The sequence below is a fragment of the Anomaloglossus baeobatrachus genome, chromosome 12 (assembly GCF_048569485.1).
Source record: "Anomaloglossus baeobatrachus isolate aAnoBae1 chromosome 12, aAnoBae1.hap1, whole genome shotgun sequence".
Classification (NCBI taxonomy): Eukaryota; Metazoa; Chordata; class Amphibia; order Anura; family Aromobatidae; genus Anomaloglossus; species Anomaloglossus baeobatrachus.
In genome coordinates this window covers 107,365,256-107,380,185 of record NC_134364.1, presented here as the reverse complement: position 1 = coordinate 107,380,185, position 14,930 = coordinate 107,365,256, and the positions used below count along the sequence as shown (strand labels likewise).

The 14,930-nt window shown below is 46.7% G+C and overlaps 1 protein-coding gene across 1 annotated transcript in view; it reads right to left on the bottom strand.

The window, feature by feature from the left end:
* Nucleotides 1-5,625: 5,625 nt before the first annotated feature.
* The window catches only part of LOC142257656 (extracellular calcium-sensing receptor-like), a 50,634-nt gene continuing 41,329 nt past the window's right edge, over nt 5,626-14,930 (bottom strand). Inside the window, exon 6 of the mRNA XM_075329793.1 lies at nt 5,626-6,539. Coding sequence (XP_075185908.1) covers nt 5,626-6,539 — 914 coding nt within the window. The remainder of the gene's footprint in view (nt 6,540-14,930) is intronic.

Below are 14,930 nucleotides of genomic sequence, written 5' to 3'. Positions count from 1 at the left end.
CAGATTCTCCTCCTCCCGACGCGTTTCCTATATCCCATATTCATCAGGGGAGCTTTGGCAGGAGATAAAGGTTTCTAACCATGAAACCTGAAAAAATGTACTGAAAATTCCAAAAACAAGGGGTATTAGCTTATAACAATCCCCCTGTTTACTTCCTTAAAGGAGCTTCAAAAGAAAAGAGCAAGTAACTCACCGTTTGGCGACAGCGCGACTTTTCTGTGCTGCCCGCTGGTGTGTGCAGACCCCATGTTTATATGGCTGCAAGGCTCCTGCTGGCGTGTGACGTTGAATCCTCCTGCTGTTCCTTACTTCCGCATTACGCATTGGATCTTCAAAGGAGAATTTAGCCAAGAACAAGTACAAAAAATTATATTAACACTTATTTTTGGGCGGCACGGTGGCTCAGTGGTTAGCATTGCAGTCTTGCAGCGCTGGGGTCCTGGGTTCAAATCTCACCAAGGACAACATCTGCAAGGAGTTTGTATGTTCTCCCCGTGTTAGCGTGGGTTTCCTCCGGGTTCTCCGGTTTCCTCCCACACTCCAAAAACATACAGATAGGGACTCTAGATTGTGAGCCCCAATGGGGACAGTGTTTCCAATGTATGTAAAGCGCTGTGGAATTAATAGCGCTATATAAATGAATAAAATTATTATTATTATTTTTTGTACTTGTTCTTGGCTAAGTTCTCCTTTGAAGATCCAATTAATCCTTTTTAAATATCTCCCGGTTTTTTATAAACCTGTACATGTCATCTGATAAATGCTCTGCCCTTGTGTCCGGGCTGCTGTAAAGTAAAAACAGGCTGGATTAACATATATAAAAAAGGCATGTTCATTTAAGCGTATATCGCGCATGCGCTTAATATCGCTACAGAGTACATAGTAGCGTTCTCTAATGGGGCGGGCATTGGGGACGCAACTGCGTTCTAAAGCGGGCGCTCCCACTTGGTGACGTCCCGCGCTGGGAGGAGTGGCGTTGCATCCCAGGAAATCATGCGTTCCAACTAGGCGTTCCACCGCGTAATGCGGAAGTAAGGAACAGCAGGAGGATGCGACGTCACATGCCAGCAGGAGCCTTGCAGCCATATAAACATGGGGTCTGCACACACCGGCGGGCAGCACAGAAAAGTCGCACTGTCGCCAAACGGTGAGTTACTTGCTCTTTTGTTTTGAAGCTCCTTTAAGGAGGTAAACAGGGGGATTGTTATAAGCTAATACCCCTTGTTTTTGGAATTTTCAGTACATTTTTTCAGGTTTCATGGTTAGAAACCTTTATCTCCTGCCAAAGCTCCCCTGATGAATATGGGATATAGGAAACGCGTCGGGAGGAGGAGAATCTGGAACAGGCAGTGAGCTCAGCTTTTGGGGTCCCGGATCCAGATTAAAAAAAACTGTGGAGACGCTTAATGAGCAACTGTCAAAAGGGGATATGAGCACACCAGAGTGGGTGAGATCATTCCTCTTTATCTAATAATGATCGTGCCTTAACAGAGATGTTAATCTAGAATTTAAGTGAAATTTCTCTGAGCACTATCTGCTTTGTATCTGAATCCATCCCAAATTAAATGTATACTACTGATTCAGGTTGATTTATTATGGTACATCATTGCCACCCATGAATTACTGAGGCGCCAGCAGATAGGATGCACTGGTCCCATTGAATTCACAAGGGACAGGCGACTAGAGCGCTGCACTTGGCGTTTTATTTTGAAAAATTTTAATAGAGGCAAGATGATTCTTGCTTCCTTTTAAGGAATAACAATAAAAGTTATATTTTAGGCATTTCTGCTGTATATTTGATCTATTATTCTAAATACCATATCAGTGGCTGATTTATATCGTCACACCACCTTATCCTAATCTGCCAGTCCCCCCGTAGCAATAAACAACATCAATTTTAGTGGGAATAATTTTATTGCAAGTTTGACAACATAAGTTAGTTATTTGTGTGGATTTTTGCACAGAAAAAGGCTGAAGGTGAATAACATTGATATACAAAGCAAGTTACAATCATGTAGCCACTGCCAGCAAGAACGTTCTGAGCTCCGTCATGGTCTAAAGTGAAGCCATATCAGTATACCTGCATCATGGCAGTCTTCAAATTTCTGAGTATAGCCCATTCAATTTATCTATTTTACTTTTTATTGTTTTTTTATTTTAATACATTAGTATCCAGTGGCGTAACTAGAGTTTGATGGGCCCTGGTGCAAACTTTGGACCGGGGCCCCCTCCATGTACACAACACTTAGGGTACGGGATAATGATGCTGACACTTGGCTTTTACCCACAGCACCCAGGTTTCCCATGATCTAAAATCCCTCTATCAGCACCCTGCTTTCCCATGCTCTGTCATACATCTTTCCCTCAGCAGAGCATGGGAAAGCTGGGTGCTGAGAGATGTATAGCAGATCATAGGAAAGCTGGGTGCTGAGAGATGTATAGCAGAGCATGGGAAAGCTGGGTGCTGAGAGATGTATAGCAGAGCATGGGAAAGCTGGGTGCTGAGAGATGTATAGCAGAGCATGGGAAAGCTGGGTACTGAGAGATGTATAGCAGAGCATGGGAAAGCTGGGTGCTGAGAGATGTATAGCAGAGCATGGGAAAGCTGGGTGCTGAGAGATGTATAGCAGAGCATGGGAAAGCTGGGTGCTGAGAGATGTATAGCAGAGCATGGGAAAGCTGGGTGCTGAGAGATGTATAGCAGAACATGGGAAAGCTGGGTGCTGAGAGATGTATAGCAGAGCATGGGAAAGCTGGGTGCTGAGAGATGTATGGCAGAGCATGGGAAAGCTGGGTGCTGAGAGATGTATAGCAGAACATGGGAAAGCTGGGTGCTGAGAGATGTATAGCATTACATGGGAAAGCTGGGTGCTGAGAGATGTATAGCAGAGCATGGGAAAGCTGGGTGCTGAGAGATGTATAGCAGAGCATGGGAAAGCTGGGTGCTGAGAGATGTATAGCATTACATGGGAAAGCTGGGTGCTGAGAGATGTATAGCAGATCATGGGAAAGCTGGGTGCTGAGAGATGTATAGCAGAGCACGGGAAAGCTGGGTGCTGAGAGATGTATAGCAGAACATGGGAAAGCTGGGTGCTGAGAGATGTATAGCAGAACATGGGAAAGCTGGGTGCTGAGAGATGTATAGCAGAGCATGGGAAAGCTGGGTGCTGAGAGATGTATAGCAGAACATGGGAAAGCTGGGTGCTGAGAGATGTATAGCAGAGCACGGGAAAGCTGGGTGCTGAGAGATGTATAGCAGAACATGGGAAAGCTGGGTGCTGAGAGATGTATAGCAGAGCATGGGAAAGCTGGGTGCTGAGAGATGTATAGCAGAGCATGGGAAAAGCTGGGTGCTGAGAGATGTATAGCAGAGCATGGGAAAAAGCCCTTTTCCCTCAGCACAAAACATTCCCATCCCATACTTGTATCTTTTTCCTCCCTCATATATAGTTCTCCAAATACTATAATGGCCCCCACATAGCCTTCCATATAGTATAAATGGTCCCACATAACCCTTTATATATTAGAATGCACCCCCATAGTCCTCCATGTATTATAATGCATTTCCCATAGTTCTCCATATTTTATACTGCACCACAGTCCCCCATGCTTTATAATGCACCCCCACAGACCATGTGTAAGGTAGCCTCCATAGTCCTCCATATATTATAATGTAGCCCCCATAGTCCTATATGTATTATAATGCAGCCCCATAGACCTCTATGTATAATGCGCTGCTATAGTCTATGTATAAGGTGTCCTTCATGTTTATTATGCAGTCCCATAGACCTCCATGTATCATGCAGCCAGCACCCCAGGCCTCCATGTATTATGCAGCCAGTCCCACCAGGGCCTCCATGTGTCATGCAGCCAGCCCCACCAGGTGTCATGCAGCCAGCCCCACCAGGGCCTCCATGTGTAATGCAGCCAGCTTCCCCCGGGCCTATATGTGTCATGCAGCCAGCCCCCCCAGGGCCTCTATGCGTCATGCAGCCAGCCCCCCCAGGGCCTCTATGCGTCATGCAGCCAGCCCCCCCAGGGCCTCTATGCGTCATGCAGCCAGCCCCCCCAGGGCCTCTATGCGTCATGCAGCCAGCCCCCCCCAAGGCCTCTATGTGTCATGCAGCCAGCCCCCCCAGGGTCTCCATGTGTCATGCAGCCAGCCCCCCCAGGGCCTCCATGTGTCATGCAGCCAGCCCCCCCAGGACCTCCATGTGTCATGCAGCCAGCTTCCCCAGGACCTCCATGTGTCATGCAGCCGGCCCCCCCAGGGCCTCCATGTGTCATGCAGCCAGCCCCCCCAGGACCTCCCTGTGTCATGTAGCCAGCCCCCAGGACCTCCATGTGTCATGCAGCCAGCCCCCCCAGGGCCTCCATGTGTCATGCAGCCAGCCCCCCCCCAGGTGTCATGCAGCCAGCCCCCCCAGGGCCTCCATGTGTCATGCAGCCAGCCCCCCCAGGGCCTCCATGTGTCATGCAGCCAGCCCCCAGGGCTTCTATGTGTAATGCAGCCTGCCAGCCTGCCCCACCAGGGCCTCCATGTATCATGCAGGCAGCTTCCCCGGGCCTATATGTGTCATGCAGCCAGCAAAATAAAAAAACAAGTACCTCTCTTCTCCTTCTGACCCCTGCGACTGCGGTAGCTATGCCCCTGCCCCCATATGTCACACACCCTGCTCCCTATACAGCCTGCACCCCCATATCACACATACACCCTGACCCACATATCTCACCCTGCCCGTACCCCAACTTACCCCTCTCAAACACTCTGCACCCTTCACATGCTTCTGTCACAGTCTGCAGCCCTCATATCCCACTCACCCTGCAGCCCCTCCCCTCATGTCCCCTCTTTTCTCATTACCACTCATGTGTTCGAAGTATCTTCTCCTGCTTTCTCCCCGGCCTCCTGTGTCTCCTCCCACACAGTCACATGGGCGTGACGTCATCGCAGGTCCTGGTAGGGATGGTTTCCGTCTGCCGTGCAGGAGCACATCTCCTCTGCAGCAGGTCAGGAATGCCTGGTGGCCTCTCCAGGTCAGGGGCCCCTCTGCCCCCCTGCAGACACTGGGCCCCCCTGACTCACAGGCCGGCCCCCTAACGGTCGCGCAGTCGGCCACTACATAGTGGCACTACACATAGGGACCCGGCAGCCGGCTCTGCAGAGCGGCTGCCGGGCCCCTATAACCCTGCGGGCCCGGTCGCAGTGGCGACCTCTGCGACCGCGATCGTTACGCCCCTGTTAGTATCCCTTGTCTGGTTTGTACAGAATAATGCTTCTTGGGCCTCACTCATGACCACTGTCTTAACGATAACTATTTTTGTTACTCATAGCAGAAAATCAGAGCTCAGTTTTACATAGGAGCAAATAAATTTACCGGACCCTGGTCCTGAAGTTCCCGGTTGGTAGTCTTGCAAACCTCCTACTACTACCAGACCCCAGTATGGCAAGTAAGGTACCTTCTACTACTAGGGCCACTAGAGATGAGCAGGTCTTGGATTTTCAAATTCACCAATTTTCCCAAATTTGTTTCCCAAAATTTTAAGTTGTGGCATTTTTTTTTCACTTTTTTTTTATACTATGACGTGCAGTTTTGATAAAATAAATAATGGTTTTCATACCATTGATTACGTTTCTGATCTAGCTTTTTTTCCAGTTATAAACCTCTTGTTATTCATTTCTGGCTGCAGTAAAATAATATAACACTTTGGAAAAAATATACAGACAAGTAGCCCGGCGCTAGAAGATATGATGGCAAATATCTCCACCGCCACCATATTTTTTCCTTTGGTGCTCAGATAAGCTGGAACAAATGTGATCCATACACTAGCAAACACCAGCATACTGAAGGTAATAAACTTGGCCTCGTTGAATGTATCGGGAAGATTCCTGGCTAAAAAGGCAACGAGAAGGCTGATGGCGGCCAAAAGTCCCATGTAGCCCAAGACACAAGCAAAAAACACATTGGATCCTTCATTACATTCAAGGACTATGGTTCCGAGCTCAGCCACTATGTTGAACTCTTCGAAAGGAGCTTGGCTACATAACCATACTATGCAAAGGACTATTTGGATCGTGGTACAAAATGGGACAATGAATACCGGAATTCTCAGTCCAACAAGTCTTTTTATCCGACTGTCCGGATTTGTAGCACTAAATACCATGATGACAGTTATAGTTTTGGCCAATATTGCCGACAGACAGAGAGAGAATATGATGCCAAACAATACCTGTCGTAGCATACAAGTAATGATATTGGGGCGACCAATAAATACTAAAGAACATAGGAAACAAAATATTAATGATATAAGGAGAAGATAACTTAATTCTCTGTTGTTGGCCTTCACGATCGGTGTTTTGTGCTTAATAATGAACAAGCAGAGCACGGAAAATGTGAGAGCACAGCAGATGACGGAGATACAAGCAAGAGTCGAACCCAACAACTCATCGTAAGCAAGAAACTGAATGGATTTTGGCACACATTTCTCCTTAGATTGATTTGGCCATTGGTCTACTGGACATGTTAGACATTTGGTGCCATCTAGAACGAAAAAAATACAAAGCATTTTGATATATATACAGTATATATATTAATAATTACTTTTTACAGAATATGCCATCTACTATAGGTAGTACTTGACTACAACTTCCACCAACTATAATAGTAATTTGTTAAGCACTAACAGAAGCCCTCACTTGCTATCCGCTCATTATTAGTGCAAACACCAATTTAACATTGGACACCTACTTTGACCCTTAATCAATGCAAAATCTTGAAGGGAATCTGTCACCTGGTTTTTTCTACGTAACCTGAGAGAAGTATTATGTAGGGGTAGAGATCCTGGTTCCAGTGTTGTGTTATTTACAAGGCTGTGTTTTGCTGTTTAAATAAAATACAAGAGATTAAAACCACAGGACTAGCTGTCTCATGCTGCCTGGTCAGATACCATCCCCACCATTAATTACTGGCTTTCTCTGCGGCACAGTGGCTCAGTGGTTAGCACTACAGTCTTGCAGCGCTAAGGTCCAGAGGGATTTACATCCCAACAAGGACACCATCTGCAAGGAGTTTTTATGTTCTCCCCGTGTTTGCGTGGGTTTCCTCCAGGTTCTCAGGTTTCCTCCCACACCTCAAAGACATACAGATAGGGAGTGTAGATTCTGAGCCTCAATGGGCACAGTGTTGCTGATTTATGTAAAGCACTATGGAATTAATCTAATATTTAAAGCTGAGTGTATGTGTGTGTGTGTGTGTGTGTGTGTGTGTGTGTGTGTGTGTGTGTGTGTGTGTGTGTATGTCCGCTAAAGGAATTTGCACAGTCGCAATCACAAAATTTTGCACAGACACTCCATTTGACTCTGGGAATGTGATAGACTATGTTTTGAGGGGGAAATTTAACACTTTACAGTTATTCGCCAAAAAACTTGCCTCCATTAAAGTCAATGGAGCTGGTAGCCGCAATACAGCCAGAGCTTCAGAAGAATGCGCAGCCGTGTCCTTAAATGGAATGTTGGTGTGTCACAATGCAGCCAGGGAAAGAGACAGACAGACAAAGAGACAGACACAGACAGACAAAGAGACAGGGAAAGACACATACAAGGAGGCAAAGGGACAGAAAGAGACAGACAGACAGAGAAAGATAGAGCTGTAGGGGGAAAAAGCGCAATAGGGTCTTACCCGGTATGAGGGATCTGAGATCGGCTCTGAGTCATATGGGCTGTTCACTTTTCAAATGCATATGTGGCTACTGGTCTTCCTTTATATAGGCTCTGTTGCCCCTTTTTTGTAATATGATTTATTTTCCTGAGGAAGGAGACGGAGATGTCTCTGAAACGCGTAGAATTATGAAATAAAGGAAATCTTTTTCATCTACAACATCAGTGGTTTTTAGCGCGGCATTTAAACCGGTTTTCTCTTTACCTGACCTATATTTTAGACAGAGAAAGAGACAGACAGACAAAGAGACAAGGAAAGACACAGACAGGGAGGGGAAGAGACAGACACAGAAAGAGACAGACAGCCAGGGAAAAAGAAAGACAGGCAGAGACAGACAAAGAGACAGACAAAGAGACAGACAAAGAGACAGACAAAGAGACAGACAAAAAGACAGACACAGACAAAGAGACAGACAGGGAAAGACACAGACAGGGAGGAAAGGAGACAGACAGGGAAAGAGACAGACAGACAGACAGGGAAAGAGACAGACAGGCAGAGACAGACAGTCAAAGAGACAGACAAACAAAGAAACAGACAAAGAGGCAGAAACAGACAAAAAGAGAGACAGAAAGAGACAGACAGAGAAAGAGACAGACAGAGAAAGAGACAGACAGGGAAAGATACAAACAGGGAAAGAGACAGACAGACAGGAAAAGAGACAGGGAAAGACACAGACAGGGAGAGAAAGAGACTGACAGGGAAATATACAGACAGGGAAAGAGACAGACAGAAAGAGACAAACAGAGAGAGCAAGAAACCGAGAGAGGGATACAGACACAAACAGATAGAGACAGACAGAGACTGGGAGAGAAACAGAGAGACAGTTGCTGTCCTGGCCAACGCCAGGTACTACAGCTGGTAGCACTATATAAATGAATAAATATTATTATTGTATTCTGTCAATATACACTGAACACTGCCAATCAGTGAGTGATTCATTGCTGGAATTAGAGTTTTAGCCTCTACATCATGTTGCTGTCAGATTACATAGCAAAAGCTTGTTGACAAATTCCCATGACGTTCCAATTCATAATTCAAGAATACTACTGGTATAACTACTAGAGATGAGCGAACCGGTCGCGGTTCGGCTCGAGGTCGGTTCGCCGAACGGGGGTCCCGTTCGAGTTCGGTTCGTCGAACGTTCGACGAACCGAACTCGAACCAATAGGCTATAATGGGAGGCAATCACAAACACATAAAAATGCATTATAAATGTACACAAACAGTTAATAAACATTGCCATAACACTTACCGGTCCCCGCGATCCCTTCTGCACTCTGTCTCCTGCCGCTATTCCATCCGATGATCGCTGAATCCTCCCGGTGACTGGCACTGCAGCAGTGATGCAGGACCTATCGTGACGTCAAAATAGCCATGTGACCAGTCACGTGGCTATTATCTCATTGGCTACAGACTGGTCACATGACTATGACGAGTCATGTAGGACCTGCGAGTGCATCTCTCCGGTACACGGTGCACATATGTGTATCGCCGTGTACCGGCGACATGCTCTACCACACGGTCGACTCCCCGTTCCGTTAGGGACCAGCTGACACAGCCGGTCATTAACGGAGGTTGCCATAGCAACGCAGTTAGCGGTGACGTCACCGCTAACCGCGGCTCCGAGAGCACCGTTGCTATGGTAACGCGTCTGTCAGCGTCTGAGAGCAGGGAGCCAGCGCTAAGCGGTGTGCGCTGCTCCCTGCTCTGTGCACATGTAGCAGAGTACACATCGGGTAATTAACCCGATGTGTGCTGTAACTAGGAGAGCAAGGAGCCAGCGCTCAGTGTGCGCTGCTCCCTGCTCTCTGCACGTGTAGCTGCGTGCGCTGGTAACCAAGGTAAATATCGGGTTGGTTACCCGATATTTACCTTAGTTACCAAGCGCAGCATCTTCCACGCGGCGCTGGGGGCTTGTCACTGGTTGCTGGTGAGCTCACCAGCAACTCGTGTAGCCACGCTCCAGCGATCCCTGCCAGGTCAGGTTGCTGGTGGGATCGCTGGAGCGTCGCAGTGTGACATCTCACCAGCAACCTCCTAGCAACTTACCAGCGATACCTATCATTGCTGGGATCGCTGGTAAGTTGCTATTAGGCAAGGTTACGTGTGCAGGGAGGCCGACACTTCCCCGCTCGGCCCCGCCCCCTCCCGCACTCCGCACATGTATGTACACACACACCTGTCCCCAGCCATGCAGACAAGCACTGCCACTGACACCCTCGTCTGGCCCCGCCCCCTGCTCGGCTCCGCCCCCTCCCGCACTTTGCATGTGCACACACATACATACATACATGCACATACATACATACATGCACATACACACACTCACTCACACATACACTCACCTGTCCCCAGCCATGCAGACCGCAGCACTTCTACTGACATCCTCAGCGCCTGGCCCCGCCCCCCGCTCGGCTCCGCCCCCTCCCGCACTTTGCATGTGCACACACATACATACATACATACATACATACATGCACATACACACACTCACTCACTCACAGATACACTCACCTGTCCCCAGCCATGCAGACCGCAGCACTTCCACTGACATCCTCAGCGCCTGGCCCCGCCCCCCGCTCGGCTCCGCCCCCTCCCGCATTCAGCATGTGTGTATACACACACACACACACTCACACACTCACACACACACACACTCACCTGTCCTGCAGTCACTGCGGCACTGACGTCCTCAGTGCCACGGCCCCGCTCGGCTCCTCCCCTCCCCCCCGAACTCCGCCCCCCGCACACAACGGAATCCGACAAAGAATTCTGTTCTTTGTCATCCGTTGTACAGCGTTGAACAGCGCATCAGTCACATGCGTCAAGCGACGCATGTGACTGATACAAATCAACGGAAATGTGAACTTAGCCTTAGTGTGACGGGGCCTTTACCGCTGTTACCGCTGACAGCCAGCACTGATCTGCACGCTGCACGCTGCTTCCCGTTTGTAGTGATGATTGTAGTGAGGATGAGGTTCCCCAGCCCCAAATGATGAGCTGGGTAAACTCATCCTCACTACAATCGTCACTACTACTACACTAGAAAGAAAGAAGACAGAAGAGCAGGATCGTGGAGGGCTGACAGGGGGTAATAAAGATGGAGTCTCTAATGTGTCTGTGTATTTATTTCTATTAAAGTATTTTTTCTCTGTGTGGTGTTTTTTTTTAACCCTTTATTGGAGATTCTTAATGGCCGGGTCAAACGTGCCTGACATTAAGAATCTCTGGCTTAATACTGGCTAGTAAAACAAAGCCAGTATTAACTCATGATTACCCAACAAGCCACCCGGCTCCAGGGCTGTTGGAAGAGTTGGATACAGCTCCAGATGATGGCGCTTCTATGAGAGCGCCATTTTCTGGGACAGCTGCGGACTGAAATTCGCAGCAGAGGCGCCCAGAAACCTCGGGCTAACCTGTGCTGCGGATTCCAATCCCCAGCTGCCTAGTTGTACCTGGCTGGACACAAAAATGGGGCGAAGCCCACGTCATTTGTTTTTTAATTATTTCATGAAATAAGTGAAATAATTAAAAAAAACGGGCTTCCCTATATTTTTGGTTCCCAGCCGGGTACAAATAGGCAACTGGGGGTTGGAGGCAGCCCGTGGCTGCCTGCTGTACCTGGCTAGCATACAAAAATATGGCGAAGCCCACGTCATTTTTTTGGTGGGAAAAAAAATTCTGCATACAGTCCTGGATGGAGTATGCTGAGCCTTGTAGTTCTGCAGATGCTGTCTGCTCTTCTCCATACAGACAGACAGCAGCTGCAGAACTACAAGGCTCAGCATACTCCATCCAGGACTGTATGCAGAAGTTTTTTGCCCCCTGAAAAAATTATGTGGGCTTCGCCATATTTTTGTATGCTAGCCAGGTACAGCAGGCAGGTACGGCTGCCCCCAACCCCCAGTTGCCTATTTGTACCCGGCTGGGAACCAAAAATAAAGGGAAGCCCTTTTTTTATTATTTCATGAATTTCATGAAATAATTAGAAAACAAATGATGTAGGCTTCGCCCCATTTTTGTGTCCAGCCAGGTACAACTAGGCAGCTGGGGATTGGAATCCGCAGCACAGGTTGGCCTGAGATTTCTGGGCACCACTGCTGCGAATTGCAGTCTGCAGCCGCCTCAGAAAATGGCATTTTCATAGAAGCGCCATCTTCTGGCGCTGTATCCAACTCTTCCAGCACCTGCCTGCTATACCTGGCTAGCATACAAAAATATGGCGAAGCTCACGTCCTTTTTTTTGTAGTTTTTTGGCAAAAAAAATAAAAAATGCTTCCCTGGATTTTCCATTGCCAGTGAAGGTAACATCAAGCAGTGGGGGTTAGCAGCCAGTAGCTGCTTGGATTACCCTTACCTAGCAATACAAAAAATGCAGCGGGAGCCCATATATATTTTTTTTAATTATTTATTTAAATAACTAAAAATAAAATGGGCTTCCCTGTATTTTGATTGCTGGACATCACAGTGCTGTAAAAATAAATCTTTAAAAAAATGACGTAGCGCTCCGCGGTATTTTTGATTCTCAGCGCAGATAAAGCAGACAGCTATGGGTTGCCACCCCAGTCTGCCTGCCGATACCTTGGTTGGCAATCAAAATACAGGGAAGCCCATTAATTTTTTCTATTTAAAAAATAGTTAAAAAAAAAATGACATTGGGTCCCCCCATTTTTGATAGCCAGCTAGGGTAAAGCAGACGGCTGTAGCCTGAAAACCACAGCTGGCAGCTTTACCGTGGTTGGGGATCCAATGTGGAGGTCCCCTCAGGCTCTTTTTTATAATTATTTTATAAATATTAATAATTACACAATAAAAGTAGGGTCTCCCCCAAATTGGATCACCAGCCAAGGTAAAGCGGACAGCTGTGGTCTGGTATTCTCAGGGTGGGAAGGTCCATAGTTATTGGGCCTTCACAGCCTAAAAATAGCAGGCCGCAGGCACCCCAGACGTGGCGCATCCACTAGATGCGCCAATCCTGGCGCTTCACCCCAGCTCATCCCGTGCCCTGGTGCAGTGGCAAACGGGGTAATAAATCGGGTTGATACTAGCTGTAAAGTCACCTGAGATCAAGCCCAGCAGTTTGTGATGTCATGGCGTCTATTAGATACCCAACATCATAAACTGTCAGTACTAACAAAAAAAAAAAAATCGACAAAAGAAATTTATTTGAAAAAACAGTCCCCAAAACATTTCCTCTTTCACCAATTTATTGTAAGAAAAAAAATAAAGGGGTCCCACGACGACTCTGGACCGTCTAGAATATGGGGGGGAGACACTCAGGGAACGTATCCCCCATTTTCTAGGAGTGCGGACCCTTCATGTGAGGAGTGTGGGTGCAATGAATCTGCACTCACTCTCCCCGGGTCCACAGCAGCAGAGTCCATGTCGTAATAGTTGCTACCAAAGCTGCAATGCCCTGCTCATGAGGTAAGGGCATGCCTAATCAGGAGAACTACTGTAGAGGAAGCTCTGCTCACTGGTATATAGATGCTCAGAGGTAATAATAGATAAAATTAGTGAGTAACCTCGGCACTCTAAATCTCCCAGACTAAGTCAGTAAGTCCCAATGGATAGTAATGCAAAATCACTCTTTATTGGTCCGTATTAAGAAAAAAAAATTTTCATAAGCATATATGTTTTTGTCCAAAACAAGTTACAAATGACGTTTCGGCCTGAGCCTTCGTCAGATTGGACTTATCTGCATGTAATCATGAAAAATGACAATAATCAGTATCACATAAGAGTGAGAGAACAATAACATAAACTCGAACAATGTAGAGGTACAATTGGGATGCAGCAAAAAAATTGCAACACAGCAAGAAATGAAACACATGATACAAATGTCATAATACAGTACAAGGACAATATAGTAATGACAAATATGGGGTCAGAGTAGACTTAGACAGCTCTGGTACGAAAAAGATGTCAATCATAAAGTAACATGTGCAGTAGGTGTAGAGCTACAGTATGCATGGCAGAGCTAATGGGTAGACCGACCATAGAAAAAGAACGGAGAAAAAGTGGAGAAAAAGTGGAGAAAAAAGTGGAGAAAAAGTGGAGAAAAAGTGGAGGAAAAAGTGGAGGAAAAAGTGGAGAATAAGTGGAGAATAAGTGGAGAATAAGTGGAGAATAAGTGGAGAATAAGTGGAGAATAAGTGGAGAATAAGTGGAGAAAAAGTGGAGAAAAAGTGGAGAAAAAGTGGAGAAAAAGTGGAGAAAAAGTGGAGAAAAAGTGGAGAAAAAAGTGGAGAAAAAAGTGGAGAAAAAGTGGAGGAAAAAGTGGAGGAAAAAGTGGAGAAAAAGTGGAGAAAAAGTGGAGAAAAAAGTGGAGAAAAAGTGGAGAAAAAGTGGAGAAAAAGTGGAGAATAAGTGGAGAATAAGTGGAGAATAAGTGGAGAAAAAAATGGAGAAAAAGTGGAGAAAAAGTGGAGAAAAAGTGGAGAAAAAGGTGGAGAAAAAAGTGGAGAAAAAGTGGAGGAAAAAGTGGAGAAAAAGTGGAGAAAAAGTGGAGAAAAAGTGGAGAAAAAGTGGAGAAAAAAGTGGAGAAAAAGTGGAGAAAAAGTGGAGAAAAAGTGGAGAAAAAGTGGAGAAAAAGTGGAGAATAAGTGGAGAATAAGTGGAGAAAAAAATGGAGAAAAAGTGGAGAAAAAGTGGAGTAAAAGTGGAGAAAAAGTGGAGAATAAGTGGAGAATAAGTGGAGAATAAGTGGAGAAAAAATGGAGAATAAGTGGAGAAAAAATGGAGAAAAAGTGGAGAAAAAGTGGAGCACCCTTTGGTGCCTTTCATGTGGCACTAAGGGGTGCTTAGCTTTGTATTTAGCCAGAAAATGAAAAAAAAAAAAAAATGACATAGGGTTCCCCCTAGTTTTGTAGTCAGCTAGGGTAAAGCAGACGGCTGCAGCCTGCAGACCACAGCTGGCAACCTCACCTTGGCTGGTAATCCAAAACTGAGGGCACCCCACGCTGTTATTTTAAATTAAATAAATAATTAAAAAAAAAAAACACGTAGGGGTCCCCCAAAATTGGATCACCAGCCAAGGTAAAGCAGACAGCTGGGGCCTGATATTCTCAGACTAGGGAGGTCCATGGTTATTGGACTCTCCCCAGCCTAAAAATAGCAGGCCGCAGCCGCCCCAGAAGTGGCGCATCCATTAGATGCGCCAATCCTGGTGCTTCGCCCCAGCTCATCCCGCGCCCTGGTGCGGTGGCAAACGGG